This window comes from Haliaeetus leucocephalus, unplaced genomic scaffold, assembly GCF_000737465.1.
Source record: "Haliaeetus leucocephalus isolate CR32 unplaced genomic scaffold, Haliaeetus_leucocephalus-4.0 Scaffold231, whole genome shotgun sequence".
Classification (NCBI taxonomy): domain Eukaryota; kingdom Metazoa; phylum Chordata; class Aves; order Accipitriformes; family Accipitridae; genus Haliaeetus; species Haliaeetus leucocephalus.
Genome location: NW_010972667.1, coordinates 271,916 through 286,948, shown reverse-complemented (window position 1 = coordinate 286,948; position 15,033 = coordinate 271,916). Strand labels below are relative to the sequence as shown.

At 35.9% G+C, this 15,033-nt stretch overlaps 1 protein-coding gene across 4 annotated transcripts in view; it reads left to right on the top strand.

Annotated features, from left to right (window-relative positions):
• CHD1 (chromodomain helicase DNA binding protein 1) overlaps positions 1-15,033 on the top strand; it is a 55,016-nt gene that overhangs the window by 33,587 nt on the left and 6,396 nt on the right. For all 4 annotated transcript variants that reach the window (XM_010567959.1, XM_010567962.1, XM_010567961.1 and 1 more), the window contains 16 exons: positions 2,414-2,566; positions 3,124-3,195; positions 4,058-4,207; positions 4,810-4,958; positions 5,237-5,333; positions 5,419-5,514; positions 6,466-6,642; positions 6,843-7,003; positions 8,350-8,391; positions 9,135-9,265; positions 9,706-9,844; positions 10,579-10,729; positions 11,638-11,760; positions 12,075-12,212; positions 14,135-14,392; positions 14,803-14,943. In XM_010567959.1, coding sequence (XP_010566261.1) covers positions 2,414-2,566; positions 3,124-3,195; positions 4,058-4,207; positions 4,810-4,958; positions 5,237-5,333; positions 5,419-5,514; positions 6,466-6,642; positions 6,843-7,003; positions 8,350-8,391; positions 9,135-9,265; positions 9,706-9,844; positions 10,579-10,729; positions 11,638-11,760; positions 12,075-12,212; positions 14,135-14,392; positions 14,803-14,943 — 2,178 coding nt within the window. The remainder of the gene's footprint in view (positions 1-2,413; positions 2,567-3,123; positions 3,196-4,057; positions 4,208-4,809; positions 4,959-5,236; positions 5,334-5,418; positions 5,515-6,465; positions 6,643-6,842; positions 7,004-8,349; positions 8,392-9,134; positions 9,266-9,705; positions 9,845-10,578; positions 10,730-11,637; positions 11,761-12,074; positions 12,213-14,134; positions 14,393-14,802; positions 14,944-15,033) is intronic.

Here is a 15,033-nt window from a genome sequence, read left to right as displayed (position 1 = left end):
TTTCACACAAAATAAACGTGAGATCTGTTTTAAACTCAAGTCAAATAAAGCAGCTAAGCAGGTAAATGTAATGTGAATGTGTGGTGGTGGGTTGACCCTGGCTGGATGCCAGGTGCCCACCAAAGCCACTCTATCACTCCCCCTCCTCAGCTGGGCCGGGGAGAGAGAATATAACAGAAGGCTCATGGGTCCAGATAAGGACAGGGAGAGATCACTCACCAATTACCATCATGGGCAAAACAGACTCGACTTAGGGAAAATTTAACTTGATTTATTGACAAACAAATCAGAGTAGGGTAATGAGAAATAAACTCAAATCTTAAAACACCTTCCCCCACCGCTCCCTTCTTCCCGGGCACAGCTTACTCCCAATTTCTCTACCTCCTGCCCCACAGCAGCACAAGGGGATGGGGAATGGGGGTTGGTGTCAGTTCATCACACATTGTCTCTGCTGCTCCTTCCTCTTCAGGGGGAGGACTCCTTACTCTTCCTCTCCTCCAGTGTGGGGTCCCTCCCATGGGAGACACTTCTCCAGGAACTTCACTAATGTGAGTCCTTCCCATGGGCTGCAGTTCTTCATGAACTGCTCCAGTGTGGGTCCCTCGCAGGGTCGCAGGGCCTGCCAGCAAACCTGCCCCAGCGTGGGCTTGTCTCTTTCCATGGGCCACAGGTCCTGCCAGGAGCCTGCTCCAGCGTGGGCTTCCCACGGGGTCACAGCCTCCTTTGGGAACCCACCTGCTCTGGTGTGGGGTCCTCCCTGGGCTGCAGGTGAATATCTGCTCCACCGTGGACCTCCATGGGCTGCAGGGGGACAGCCTGCCTCACCATGGTCTTCACCATGGATTGCAGTGGAATCTCCGCTCTGGCGCCTGGAGCACCTCCTCCCCCTCCTTCTTCACTGACCTGGGTGTCTGCAGAGTTGTTTCTCTTGCATGTTCTCATTCCTCTCTCCAGCTGCCATTTCTGTTCCGCAACAACTTTGCATTGCTGGTGGGCTCGGCCTTGGCCAGTGGTGGGTCTGTCTTGTAGCTGGATGGCATTGGGTCTGTCAGACATAGAGGAAGCTTCCAGCAGCTTCTCACAGAAGCCACCCCTGTAGCGCGGGTTCCACCCCCCCCCCCCCCCAGCCTTGCCATGCAAACTCAATACAGAGTGGAAAAGCATGTGACTGGTAGTGATACACCAGCAATCTACGTGGTAGGAGAAAATGATCTGCAGAATGCTTTTAAGTCTTTTTTTAATAATCAGATACTGTTCTTTGTATGCCTGCAAACAACCAAAGTGAAAGGAAATGAAAGTAACAAGCATCCAAAGCTGAAAACAGTTATCACTACTAAAGGTGGTCTGTTGTTTGTTTTGTTTTGTTTTTTTTAAGGTCAACTAATATTTGTACCAAAACTGCTGAGAAGCACAGCAACAGATAAGATGACTGTTGGTGGTGGTGCAGTTTATACCAACATAAATGTTTCTAAAGATGATTTTTTCCTGTAAGCTTTCAAGTTGATCATTTAAATACCTTTCCAAAGCTACTAGTTTGTGCAGTGACAAATATTCTCCTCCTTTCTGGCTTAAAGAATAAAAGCACCTAACTGAAAACTTAGCGCTCCCCAAAATTCTATCCCAAGTGTCTTCACCTAAAGAGGCCTAACATTTTCAACATTAAGTTTCACATTTGCTGGAGTTTCTCTTCTAGTTACTCCCAATGGAGCTGAGAAGGCTTCACAGGCTTTAGGTGGGTTACAATGTTAGGCACCACAAATGAGATTCCTTTCACTTTATATTGCCTGAGAAACTTGATTGATGGGCTTTGTTTAAAAATACTTACAAAGATTAAGCAGCAGTACCTATTTCTTTTCAAAAGATTGGAAGTGAAGAGATAGTAGTACTAAGATAGTTTTTTCTCAGTCTTATATTTTATTGGTTACCAAATTTTATTTTTTATTTGGCAGAAAAGAATTTGTGCCCACCTCATAACTGCTTAAATTTTTAAGCCCATATATTTACTTCATGTTTTGATGAGATATTAAGATGTGATTTGAAGAGAGGAAACTGAACGATGCATTTCCTTTAAAAATGTGTGAGTTAGTAATGCTGTTGATTTCAGTTAGAATCAGCTAAACACAGAGTAAACTTTCATGTTCAGTTAACGCTGCATGCTAGTAAATTTATATAGCAGTGTTGTCTTATGGTCACATGAATTTGGTGGGGGTTTGGGGTTTTTTTAGGTCTAGGAGACTATATGCACATTTTAAACTATAAAATTCTTAAAGAATGTCAGAATTTACCTTTTTTTCTTTTTCCTTCCACAGCAATAGAAAGAAAAACAAACCTCAAATGAATGTCTAACCAACTGCAGTGTGTATTAGTGTTGAGATAAATTTATTTTGTAATGTGTGTTTCTTGGTTTTTGTAGCATTTAATACGTAGCAGTGGGAAACTAATCCTTCTTGACAAGCTACTGATTCGTCTGCGAGAACGTGGCAACAGAGTTCTGATTTTCTCACAGATGGTGAGAATGCTGGACATCCTAGCAGAATATCTGAAGTATCGTCAGTTTCCCTTTCAGGTAAGAAGCTTGATAGTAGCCGAAAAGCTTGGTAGTAGCCAAGAAGCTTTGATCTTGAATATAAAAAAAAAACAAAACCAAAAACAAACAAACAAAAAAACCAAAACAAAACAAAAATCTTTTCTTTACTCTGAGGGTGACAGAGCACTGGAACAAGTTGTCCCGAGGTTATGGAATCTCCATCCTCTGTGACATTCAAAAGCCACCTGGGCATGACCTTGGGCAACCTGCTTTAGCTATTGCTGCCTGAGTAGTGGGGTTAGACAAGACCATAGCCAGAGGTCCCTTCCAATATCAGCTGGTTTGTGATTATGTGATCTGCACCACTTCGCTTAAGAAAAGATACAAGAAAATGTGTTCTTTTTCTAGAAAGACTGGCAATTGCTATATGCTAACCAGTATTTTGAAGTGAAACAGATGAATTAAAAAATTATGTGAAGTGTTGCATTACTTTTTTTTCCTTCACATAACAGTTTTGGCAGTTGAGAATTCAAGTTGCTCTGATTTTGAAGATAGTATAAGAATTATTTTTTAACTATAGTATTCAATCTCTTTAGAGACTTGATGGATCAATAAAAGGGGAATTGAGGAAACAAGCACTGGATCATTTTAATGCAGAAGGATCAGAGGTATGGTATCTTTTTCCTAAGGAATCTGTTTTATTTGTTCCCAAGAAATATAAAAAACCATTGCACAAAAAATGAAGGCTGAAAAGTGAGTTTTATTTTTTATTTCTTTCCCAAAAATTCAGAACGTTCTGTATGGTTTTTTGGCCATTACTGAGCTAAGGGCTACGTGGAAATTCTCAGGATTCATTCCTGAGTGTAATGGTTTGCTGTTTCCTGTAACTGTACTGAAAATTGGGATTTTTTTTTTTAACCTGTTTTACTTTATCTTGTATTTCATATGTTGTTTTATTGCATATCGCATATCTGCATATCTGCAGTCCTTCATGGTTGTCTCTGAATGAATAATTCTTTATCTTCTACTGGCTTTCTCACCTTGTTGCTTATCACATTTTCATATTGTTCATGAATATGTTTAACAGCATTGAACCTGGCAGAAGACTTTAGCTTCCTGTCTCTTAACCAGTTACCTGTAGGCTCAAGTGTCTTCCCTGCTCTGGCATGGCTGCTTCCTTTTCCAGGGCTTGGGGTAGGGAGTGTGGGAGAGGGACTTTGTAACATACAAGGCTTTAACGGTAGGGGTTTTGTACTTTTTGGCCAGTCTTTGGTTGGGATTTTTTGATTGGTGATCATCTTTTAGGATGCCACTTCCTTTAAACTGTTGAGAAGTCAGTAACTATTTATAAAAATATTGGTATCAATGTTTGCTTTATACTTAAAGAAGCTTTAACTAGAACAGTTATGGAATTGGTAGTATATGCTTTTGTAGTCTGCACCACAGACTGCATAAACAAGTGTCATATTGATTCCTTTAAGAATATTAGAACTATTGTATATAAAACTATTTCTTATTTTATGATTTCAGGACTTCTGCTTTTTACTGTCTACCAGAGCTGGAGGATTAGGTATCAACTTGGCATCTGCTGACACTGTAGTTATATTTGATTCTGACTGGAATCCACAGAATGATCTGCAAGCACAGGCTAGAGCACATAGGATTGGACAGAAGAAACAGGTATGCACATTCAGCTTTAAGCTCGAAACGTGAAGGAGGATTCCATGCAGTAGCTTGTCCACTCTGTCTGCACCATTCAGTCCTCATTATTTTTGAGAATAACTAATACTTGCTCTGTATGTCTAAAAATGTTAGTAATGCTCATTTAACTTTCTTTTTTTAAAATCTCCCTATATGGAAAGATAATATGGCAGCTGTGGTATATGGATGGGAGAGGGAGAAGAGTTGTGGGCTTGCCTGTCCCTACATTGATTAGCATCATGTCATTCTAGAAAATAACTGCTACATCAGGCACATTCCCCTTGCTTATGTATTTCTTAGTTCTCTTCAGGTTTCTTTCTTGCAGAAGACATACCGTAATAAGTAATAATTGGACATAGGATAGTTTTGCCTGTGGCAATGCTTGTGCCAAATCACTGAAGTTCAAAAAAGACAGGTCTAAGAGTTTATTTCTCTGGTTTCTTAAAACACTTATGTAAAGACTGTGGTAACATGATTGAACTAGTATTTCATATTTGAAAACAGTCAATAAATTCAGAACATATGTAGTGAAGACTGAGATTTCTCCTTGTTGTTGCTTACTTTTTAAAAAATATTAATAGGTTAATATCTATCGGCTAGTCACAAAAGGATCAGTAGAAGAAGATATTCTTGAAAGAGCCAAGAAAAAGATGGTGTTAGATCATTTGGTAATTCAGAGAATGGACACTACAGGGAAAACCGTACTACATACAGGCTCTACTCCTTCAAGGTACATTTGTGTTTATTTCCATACCAGTTTACCCTGGAGTATATTTGACAGGTAAAAATGTAAGTTATCTCACTTGGTTAATGAAAGGCAAAATACGATTAAGTAAAGATGCAAAGTATATTGTCTTTGTAGATTTTTATTTGCATATGACATATGTATTTTGTTTTTAAAATACAGGTTTTTATTTAACAGTAAAAACCTTAATTGACTCATGATCATAGAGAACTTTTTCAAGTTACTAACATAAAATGTTTTTCCTGAAACATCCTTTATTTCAGCTCAACACCTTTTAATAAGGAGGAGTTATCAGCAATTTTGAAGTTTGGTGCTGAGGAACTTTTTAAAGAACCTGAAGGGGAAGAACAGGAGCCCCAGGTAAGTAGTGTTACTGAGCTAGATAGGTAAAACAACTGAAAATATGTATGAATTATTTTGTTGTAAAGAGAAAATTCTTTTTTAGGAAATGGATATAGATGAAATCTTGAAGAGGGCTGAAACTCGGGAAAATGAGCCAGGTCCACTAACTGTGGGAGATGAGTTGCTTTCACAGTTCAAGGTATTGCTCTGTTCCCTCTCTCCTGCCATAATTACACTTTCCATTATAAATGGTACTGTTTTTCTTTTGTGTAGCTATCTGCCTCTTCCTTCTTATGAAATAGATGCCTCAGTAAGTGAATTCTGTATCTCTTTCTAATAAAATGTCTTTTCACATGTACAGGATACCTACTGTCAGTAAAAACATTTAAAAATACATTATGTATTTTGCTAATAAAATAAGAGATATTTATGAATGTATTAATGATTAGAATTCTAGGTAGTTTGGTGTTTTATTTATTGCCTTTGTTAAGCAGCTGTGTATTGTTGAATGCAAAATACAAAGTTTGCATTTTTTAGTTAATGACTTCTAGAAACAGCTTTAACCCTGAAGTAAACTTGAATTCCAGGTATTTTAAGTGTTATCAGTTAAACATATTATAATCTGGGTGCAAAAAAAAATGCAGAGCATGATGTATTTGTTTAGATCAGCTTATTATTAAATAGGTCTCCTGCTGATAGTTCATTTGCAACATACTTTGATTTCTACAGTGTATTAATGTTTGGTGAGTTTTATATTACCATAGGTTCACATTAACTCAGGTATTCAAATGTTGTTAGCCCTATTTTGAAGAAGTGAAACAACAGTCATACAGCTATCAGGGAGGTGTTTCATTATGTAACTGTATTAGTCAGCTTTTTCTTTTAAAAGATTCTCATTTTTTATCATCTTATCCCATGCTGCATGGAGTCTGTCTGTTTCATAAATTAATAAAAATACTTTCATTAGGGACAGTCTTCCATGAAGCATTTTGTATGTATAAATTTTATATATATTCTAAAAGAATAGCATATATGAAAATAAATAAAATATGTACTTTAGAACTTTGTTTTCCTAAAATATTAGTTGCTCAGTCTTTTTCAAAAAGTCATGTATTGATTTGATGAAAATATGTATATTCTCATATACAAGGTGGCCAACTTTTCCAATATGGATGAAGATGATATTGAGTTGGAACCAGAAAGAAATTCAAGAAATTGGGAAGAAATCATTCCAGAAGTCCAGCGGCGAAGAATAGAAGAGGAGGAAAGACAAAAAGAACTTGAAGAAATATACATGCTTCCAAGGATGAGAAACTGTGCAAAACAGGTGCCTCTTGGTTCTGACTGACTTGTACTTCTATATTGCTATTGGTTTAGTTTCTTTGTTGGAGGTTGTTGTTGTTGGGTTTTGGTTTTTAAGTTGGGGGTTTTTTTCCTTTTCTGAACACATATTTTTGACAGGCTAGGTAAAACTTTATTTATGGTTGTTAATCATTTAGCTTTGAACTACCTATTCTGAAATTCCAGATCAGCTTTAATGGAAGTGAAGGGAGACGCAGTAGGAGCAGAAGATACTCTGGATCAGATAGTGACTCCATCTCAGAAAGAAAACGGCCTAAAAAACGTGGAAGACCACGAACTATTCCTCGAGAAAATATTAAAGGATTTAGTGATGCAGAGATCAGGCGGTAAGATATGGGGGGACATGCATATTTAAAGGGACAAGAAAATTTATGATTATGATTATTATTATTACAGAGCTTGAAAGTATAGAAGGCAGTCTGTTTTTCCTGAATTTCTTTGAAAATTCTTTTGTTCTAGGCATTTAATATTTTACCTTGCGTACTTTGTTGTGCTGACATAACGAACTGTCATGGCAAGAATTTGAACTCATTTTAATGAGGGATAAAGTTACGTTTGAAAAATACTCTTGATTGTTTTAAATTTGTTAATTCCTGCAACCCATGAAGACAATGATTTTAAAAACCAGTTGTTACAATGGGTGAGCTTTTCTTTTAACTTACAAGTGAAATAATCTGTTTCCCATCATTTTATCCAAAAACTAGAGTGCTGAAAGAATATGTAAATCCTTTTGGTGACAGCTACAAAAATTTGAGTGGATTTTGTTTTCTTTTTAAACTTCTTGACACTGTAATTCAATTAATGTTGTATCATGGTTTTTTAAACTAAAAAAATATGAAATCCAATTTGAATCTTGTAGGTCCCTTCAATATTTGGCGCTAAAATATTTTTTTTATTAGAAGGAGGAGGAATTGTTGCGGTTTACCTTTTTGGGTTTGTGAAATACTACTTTTGCTTCTGAAATTGCAGTATGCATGTTTCTCTAAGAAGTTGTAAAGCTTTCAAAATATTTTTGGTTAGAGAAATAACTTTAAAGATCCTTTTTGCCTTTCCATTTCATCTAACAACACAGTGAATTGGTTCTTTTTTCAAGGCTGTTCTTGTGCTTTCACTAGCAATTTGAGGCCTTGATTGTTGAGAAATTTTTCTTTCTTTTTTCTTAGAATTATTTTTATTTATTTTATTTTTATTTCATTTCCTTCCTATCTTGGGTAACTCCCGTTTCTTTCCATCACCTACACATGGCTACAGAGAGTATCTTTCATGCCATATTTCCCAAAATCTCAAATCAGCTGCTGCAGATTGCTCCTTTTACTATATAAGGCATAACTTTAATGCCGGAAATCTCTATTTACTGTAAATCCACATTAAACTCTTATGATTAGAGACATCCAGCTGCTAAATCTTCTGTCTTGTGAAATTAATAAAGCAATTTCTAAAATAAATTATACCTTCTATTGTTTTCTTTACATCAGTTCTTAAACCAATAAAACTCTGACTTTGTGTTATCTGGATATACTAAGCTGCCCTACTCTCTCAACTTTTTTTTTTTTTTCCCCCCCATTGTCCATATAGCATTATACTAAGATCAGTTATTGTATTAATACAATTTTAAAACCAATTTAGTTAGTTAAGCATACATTTAAATGGCAAAATTATTTTCTGTTACTAGGTTTATCAAGAGTTACAAGAAATTTGGTGGCCCTCTTGAAAGGTAAACTTGTTTGATTATTATTTGTGTAGCCACTTAATCTTGTTTTCATAAAAATTAGAATAATATACAAGAAATCTTAGGCTGAAGAGAAAATACAGTGTCTAGCCTTTTGCCTTGAATATAACATGACTTTAGCATAATATCTTACCTTTCTTCATGTGTGCTATGTGCATGAACAGCCACACAACAGACCTCAATTTGCAGCATTGCTTACTGTCTTTATACTTCACCTGCTGTCTTGTTTAATCTTCATTGGTAATAATCATTTGGTTGTCTTGTTTGATAGCCTGTTGAAAGCCTATCAGTATATCCACTGTGACTGTCAAAGTTAGTTTTGCCTTTTCAGTATTGTCAGTTCTTATTTTTAAGCTTTCTTTATTATTCTGTATTTTAAGAAAAACTTCCCATCCTTATTTTCCTTAAATATCTATATATTTATATATATAGATATATGTGTGAACATATATATAAAACTATTCCTTTTTCTTTTTTTGAAGAAATGTACAGAATTAACACTGTAGGGTTAGGGTCCTTTACAGTTCTTGTTGTATTGTCCTCTGATATCTGAATCACTTGCCCCCTCTCCCACCCCCCACCCCCCTTGGATCAAAATTGCACACAGCATAGCAAATGAAGGTAACTGATAACTTACATGATCATTTCTCCAGCTTCAAAGTTTGAAGGAGTCATTCACAATCACTAAAGTTTCAGAGCTATACAAATGTGTATTTGTTTTATTACAGGTTAGATGCTGTAGCTAGAGATGCTGAGCTAGTTGATAAATCAGAGACAGATCTTAGACGTTTGGGAGAGCTTGTACATAATGGATGCATTAAAGCTTTAAAGGACAATTCATCTGGACAAGAAAGAGCAGGTACAGTGTGTTCAGGGGGCTTGGGGAGCAATAAAAAAAATGTCAAGAAGTCTGAATTACTCTTGCGCTGTGATCATAACAGAAAACAGTTTTGTCAGTTTTGTTGGGTGAAAATATAAACACTTTTATGTTGGCATGCCGGATGATTTTAAAAAAGGGATATAGTAAGATGACTACTTTTTTTTTTTTCCCCTTTGTGTATGAATTGTCATTGGAGAATGCAGTATGTTTTTGCTTGACTGTGGAATTTTAAAAGTAATGTGTTATTATCTGGAATACCTTTTGTTCTGGAGCTTAATTCAAGCATCTGGTTAAGAAAAGGTCATTTGATATAATTGAAAATTTGCTGCTATAGCATCAGTCTTACTTCTTGTCTTTATGTTTTTCTGTATGATAATCATAAAGGCAAATATTTTAACAGCTTTGTCACTTATTTTAAGGAGGTAGACTTGGGAAGGTTAAAGGCCCAACATTCCGAATCTCAGGAGTGCAGGTGAATGCAAAGCTAGTCATCTCTCATGAAGAAGAGTTGGCACCATTGCACAAATCCATTCCTTCAGATCCAGAAGAAAGAAAAAGGTACTGGGTTTTGGTTTTGTGTGGGTTTTTGGTTTTTGGGGGTTTTTTAAGGTAGTAGTAATGGAGATAATTTTTCAAGTTTTATTACTTTTTTTCAGACAATTTTGACTCAAAGCACACTGACAGCATTGTCCTTCTATTCCTGTAAGCAGTAACCTGCTCCACATCTGTTCTTCATTTTCTCTTCCCTTGCCATAGAAGCCAGTACCACCTCTGGCTTCTCAATTGTATTCACCGGGGACTGTGTTCAGTTACTAATAATAATCAGGACGGGAATTGAGGCTTGCTGAGGAGCTGCTGTACGTCATCGCTGTGTGAGGGCAACGCAGTGTCTGTGAAAGCACAACAGCAGTTGTTTCTACCCTCTGAACTTTTTCCCTTGCCACCCTGTGTATCACAATCCCTAAACCATCCACTTAGCAGTTACACTTGGATGATGACTTATGCTTTTATTCATGGTTAGCCAACTCTGTGATGCAGCTCATGGCCACAGACAGATATCTGTTCCTCATATTTTAGTCTTGATCAGCCTTAAAACACATTTCAGTGCTGATATCAATAAATATTTTATGGAAATGTTATGAAAATATAACGATAAATATTTGGATTAATTTTCTAAATATACCAGCATCTCAGCAGAGAAAAATCTAGATACATCACTTTTAATACGTTCCCTTCCCCCTTGCTTCAGAAGTAAAAATCCCTTATTTGTCTTTCTAATTTAATTCTGCTAGATATGTCATCCCATGCCACACCAAGGCTGCTCATTTTGATATAGATTGGGGTAAGGAAGATGACTCCAATTTGTTAATAGGCATCTATGAATATGGTTATGGCAGCTGGGAAATGATAAAAATGGATCCTGATCTCAGTTTGACACAGAAGGTATGTCATCTACAACATTTCATCAAGGACTCTTCTCGTTTAGGTAATAATGCAACTAAGAACAGTTACTGAGAGAGCTTATTTTATGATGACTGAAATTTTAAGGTCTGTATTCGGCTGAAGTATGCCTTCTTGCAGTCAATTATGTTGCTATATTTCCATGTAATTGGACCTCTGTCATTTGAATTTTTCCTCTCTACTCTACATGTTCTGGTTTTGTCCATTTTGTGTTCTTAAACTTCTGGAAGGGAGGTTTTTCTAGAGATTTGATTTGGTTTCCCCATACCCACTTAATCACCAGATTCTTTACCTGAAGCTGTCTTGTATTCACAACATGAGAATAGCTGTACTAGTGAGCAACAGGTATTGAGGGAAATACTGTGGTGAAGTAAACTTTGTGATAGTACCAACAACCTATAGTTTTGGGATTTGAGGAGCCAGGGTTGTGTCCAGATTAGTTTAGTAATGATTCCTATTCCTGCTGTCCATTATTTTGCCTGTTTTTTGAAACCACCCATTTATATTTTTGGCATCTGCAATACCCTATTCTGCATTTAGAAGATAAATGAGGCAGAGACAGCAGTTCTGAGGATTACTGGTACAGGAGCTCAGAATTCTTAGATAAACTATCAGAGTGGAAATGGAAATCTGCGGCTGATTTCTTGAGTTTGTTTTAAATTTTGAGGCAATTTCCAAGACTCTGCATTGGCTGCGTGATTGGAAAGAAATGAAGACATTTAAGAAATTCTCCATTGCTTCAAGCATGCTGGCATATTTGCTACGTATAGTTGAAGTGGATTGTTTTCTACCTTTTACGCAACTTTTTCTGTTCTGTGTGCTCCAGGCTAGCATCTTTCAAACTCGATAATACGTACTCATAGCTGTGATACTACCATTATTCTCCTCAGATTTTGCCTGATGATCCAGATAAGAAACCCCAGGCAAAGCAGTTACAGACCCGTGCAGACTACCTCATTAAATTACTGAATAAAGACCTTGCAAGGAAGGAAGCACAAAGGCTTGCTGGTGCAGTAAGTAAAATTTGGCATTCATTAGTGAGATAAAACAATAAGCTTATGGGCATGTCAGCTGATCCTTTTCTTTTTCTTATTTAGTTCTGCTCTTTTTCTTAGTGTAGTATTACTCTGTATTGCTATTCATATTACATGAGCCTAACTACTGTTGCACTGTGCTCTGTCTCCAGTTCTGAGAAAAGTGGTCATTAGTGGCAATAAATAAAATAAAGTGAACCCTCTATTTGATGTAAAAACAAATATTTTTTTTTGCAACTGTGGTGCAAAGATGCTTGTCAGTTGACATATTAAAGAGGCCGATTTACCTTCAGGGCAATTCAAAGAGGAGGAAAACAAGAACTAAGAAGAATAAGGTAATAAAGGCTGCAAAAATAAAAGAAGAAATAAAAAGTGATTCTTCGCCACAACCCTCAGAAAAATCTGATGAAGATGATGATGAGGATACCAAGGTAAATATCTTTCATATGGTAAAGATGGCTATTCAGTTCTTCCTATTAGTATCAGTTTTTATTTTTTCTTCTGTTTGACTTAATAAAATCAAAGCACCTGAATGTCATCCTTTTCTTGTGGCCACTACAGTTGATGTGTACATCAGGACAAGCACATGGAAGACTGTATGTATTTAATGATAAGCCAGTAACTGATGAATTATGAGTAGTTTTCCAAATGAAATTATAAAAAAATGTTGTGGTCTAATGGCATCGCTCAGTTTCAGCATTCTTTAAAGACATTAGCATTGTATCAGCTAGAAATGCAGGCCTAACGTAACACACAATTATAAGCCTAAAGTTTCTATCTAATGTGTTCTAACTACTGATAGTGATTTCTCATGTGAAGTTTTTTATCCAGGCTCAGGAAAAAAACATCGAGCTCAGTTAGAATGATCAGCATGAATAAATGGTATTTCAAGATTTGAATGTGAAAGTTCCTGTATATGTCATAGCTTTCATTATCCAAAAAGACTATTTAGCTGACTATTTAACCTTGTTGTGTTTTCTTACTTCTGATGTGTTGCTTTAGGCCTCTACTTTTGTTGGGTCTTTTTATGTCGAACATTTATCACACAGCAGAAACCATTAGAGATAAAAAGTTAGGTGAAGTTCAGGGTCATGTCACAACTGATTTTATGCCTTTGGAAGTAGGTGAAATAAATCAGTGCAAATCTGTATGTATCATTAAAATACTTCTTACTTGGTTTAAAATAAACTAAATTGAAGTGTCTTGCATAGCCATTTTAAACTATTACAAACCATTGTAATTGTCAACTCACTCTAGATGAAAAAATACTTCTGCGAATACATAGTTAAAACTGAGTCAGCCTTAGAAGAACTGTGATAGATCTATAAAAAATAGTTATTTTTAACTAAAGCATTCCTGAATGTATTCAAATGGTACTATGAGGAATAAAATGTAAAGGCAGAAAAAAAAAAAAAATTAATGTAGACTGGCTTATGGTTATAGATCCAATAATTTGTCTGGAATGTAAGACTAAGAACTGTAAGTGGTGTCACAGCTCCCGGTAAATTAACATGGGCAACTGAATCCTAAAATTAAGAAAATTAACTGTTCAGACTACTTAAAAAATGAGTGTTAGACTTCATCTTACTCAAAACAGAAAACACTGCCAGTCAGTTGATTTACTTGTTATGTTTTGGGAAAGTGCCTAGAATGCTGTCCCCTTTTGTCCCCTATCATCCAAAGATTATAATAATTCTTGCACCTGTATGTAATACTTTTGTTACTTAATATAGTATTTTTCTGTGTCTGGAAGGATTTGAGTTTCCATCTCAGACCTTGTGAGTATTATAAAGACAAGTGGAGTGGTATTTTGTTCACCCTCAAATAATTACATGGGCTCCCATCAAACAATCCGTAGCTAAGACTTTTTTTTAAGCCTAGTAAAAAGAACACCTCTGGAAAAGAGAAAGTTGGGAATCTGTTACCTTCTCCTGTGAGTGTTTAATATGGGATTGGTAAAAAGTTACAGACAGAGGTCTTCTAACATTCCCATCACTTGAGTGTCCTGACCAATCAGCTCAGTTTTGCGAGACCTACTTCCTTACAGTTCTTAGCTCTTCAGAGCCTAACTACCTTTTAGAGGGACAGAATTCTAAGTTAATTCTAAGTTAAATGGACATAATTTCTCACCCCCACTATCACTGCTAAATCAGTGCTTGCTTTGTCACATCGAGGAGGTGAGTGAGTAGTTCTCATCTTTCTTTACAACTGCATTCAGTTCCATTTGATTTATATTAAATCTATGTCCAAAAGGAAGAAAATACACAGATAAAGTATGTTTTAATCAGATAGTTATGAAACTTGTATAGATAGGAACACAGTTTGATGTGACATATATGCTTGCATATTGCAGGATGAGATTGTTTCAATGAAACAGCCACATAAAAAAATTAAAGCAGAAAATGAAGAAAAGTCTGAGCCAGATACTGGTATAAAGAAGGAAGCTGAAGAAAAAAGAGAGATAAAAGAAAAGGACAATAAGAAGGATTTGAAAAGAGAGAAAAAAGAAAAAGAGGATAAGAAAGAATTAAAAGAAAAAGATACTAAAGAAAAGAGAGAAAACAAAGTGAAAGAATCCACACAGAAAGAAAAAGAAGTAAAGGAAGAGAAGGTAACTAGGTTTATTTATCTTATATAGCACTAGAAAAGGCCACTAGGTATACATCAATGATTTTGAGATGAAAAGGTATTTTGGATCTGATCAGTTGTCCTTTCCTTGAAGTCTTTTACAACATTTAAGTTTTATTTTTACTACCTGAAACCGTGAGGACAGGCATTTGAAATGGGAAATTACGTCTTCAATGATACATATCTTAGTTGGACTGAAAGTACAAGAATGTGCAAGAAATTCTTTTATTCCTTTTCCATCCTACAGAGAAAGTAAATGGTACTGTTGCTGAATATCAGCATAGTTTTTATTCTTATTATTGAAGAGAATGCAGTAGTTAGGGGGATTGTCATATAGAATAATTCCAGAGCCAAAATAATGTTTATTTGAAAGTATTTATATCTTGTTCTTAGATAAATGAAATCAAATCTGAGAATAAAGAAAAAACTAAAAAAATTCCATTGCTGGATACTCCAGTTCATATTACTGCAACTAGTGAACCAGTTCCTATATCAGAAGAATCTGAAGAACTGGATCAGAAAACTTTTAGTGTGGTAAGTCCCTTTTTGTAAGTTAGTGTTTATGCTTGACAGTCTAAATGAGGGCAATATCTGATGTTCTTGATTCTGTTACTGAGCACAGTA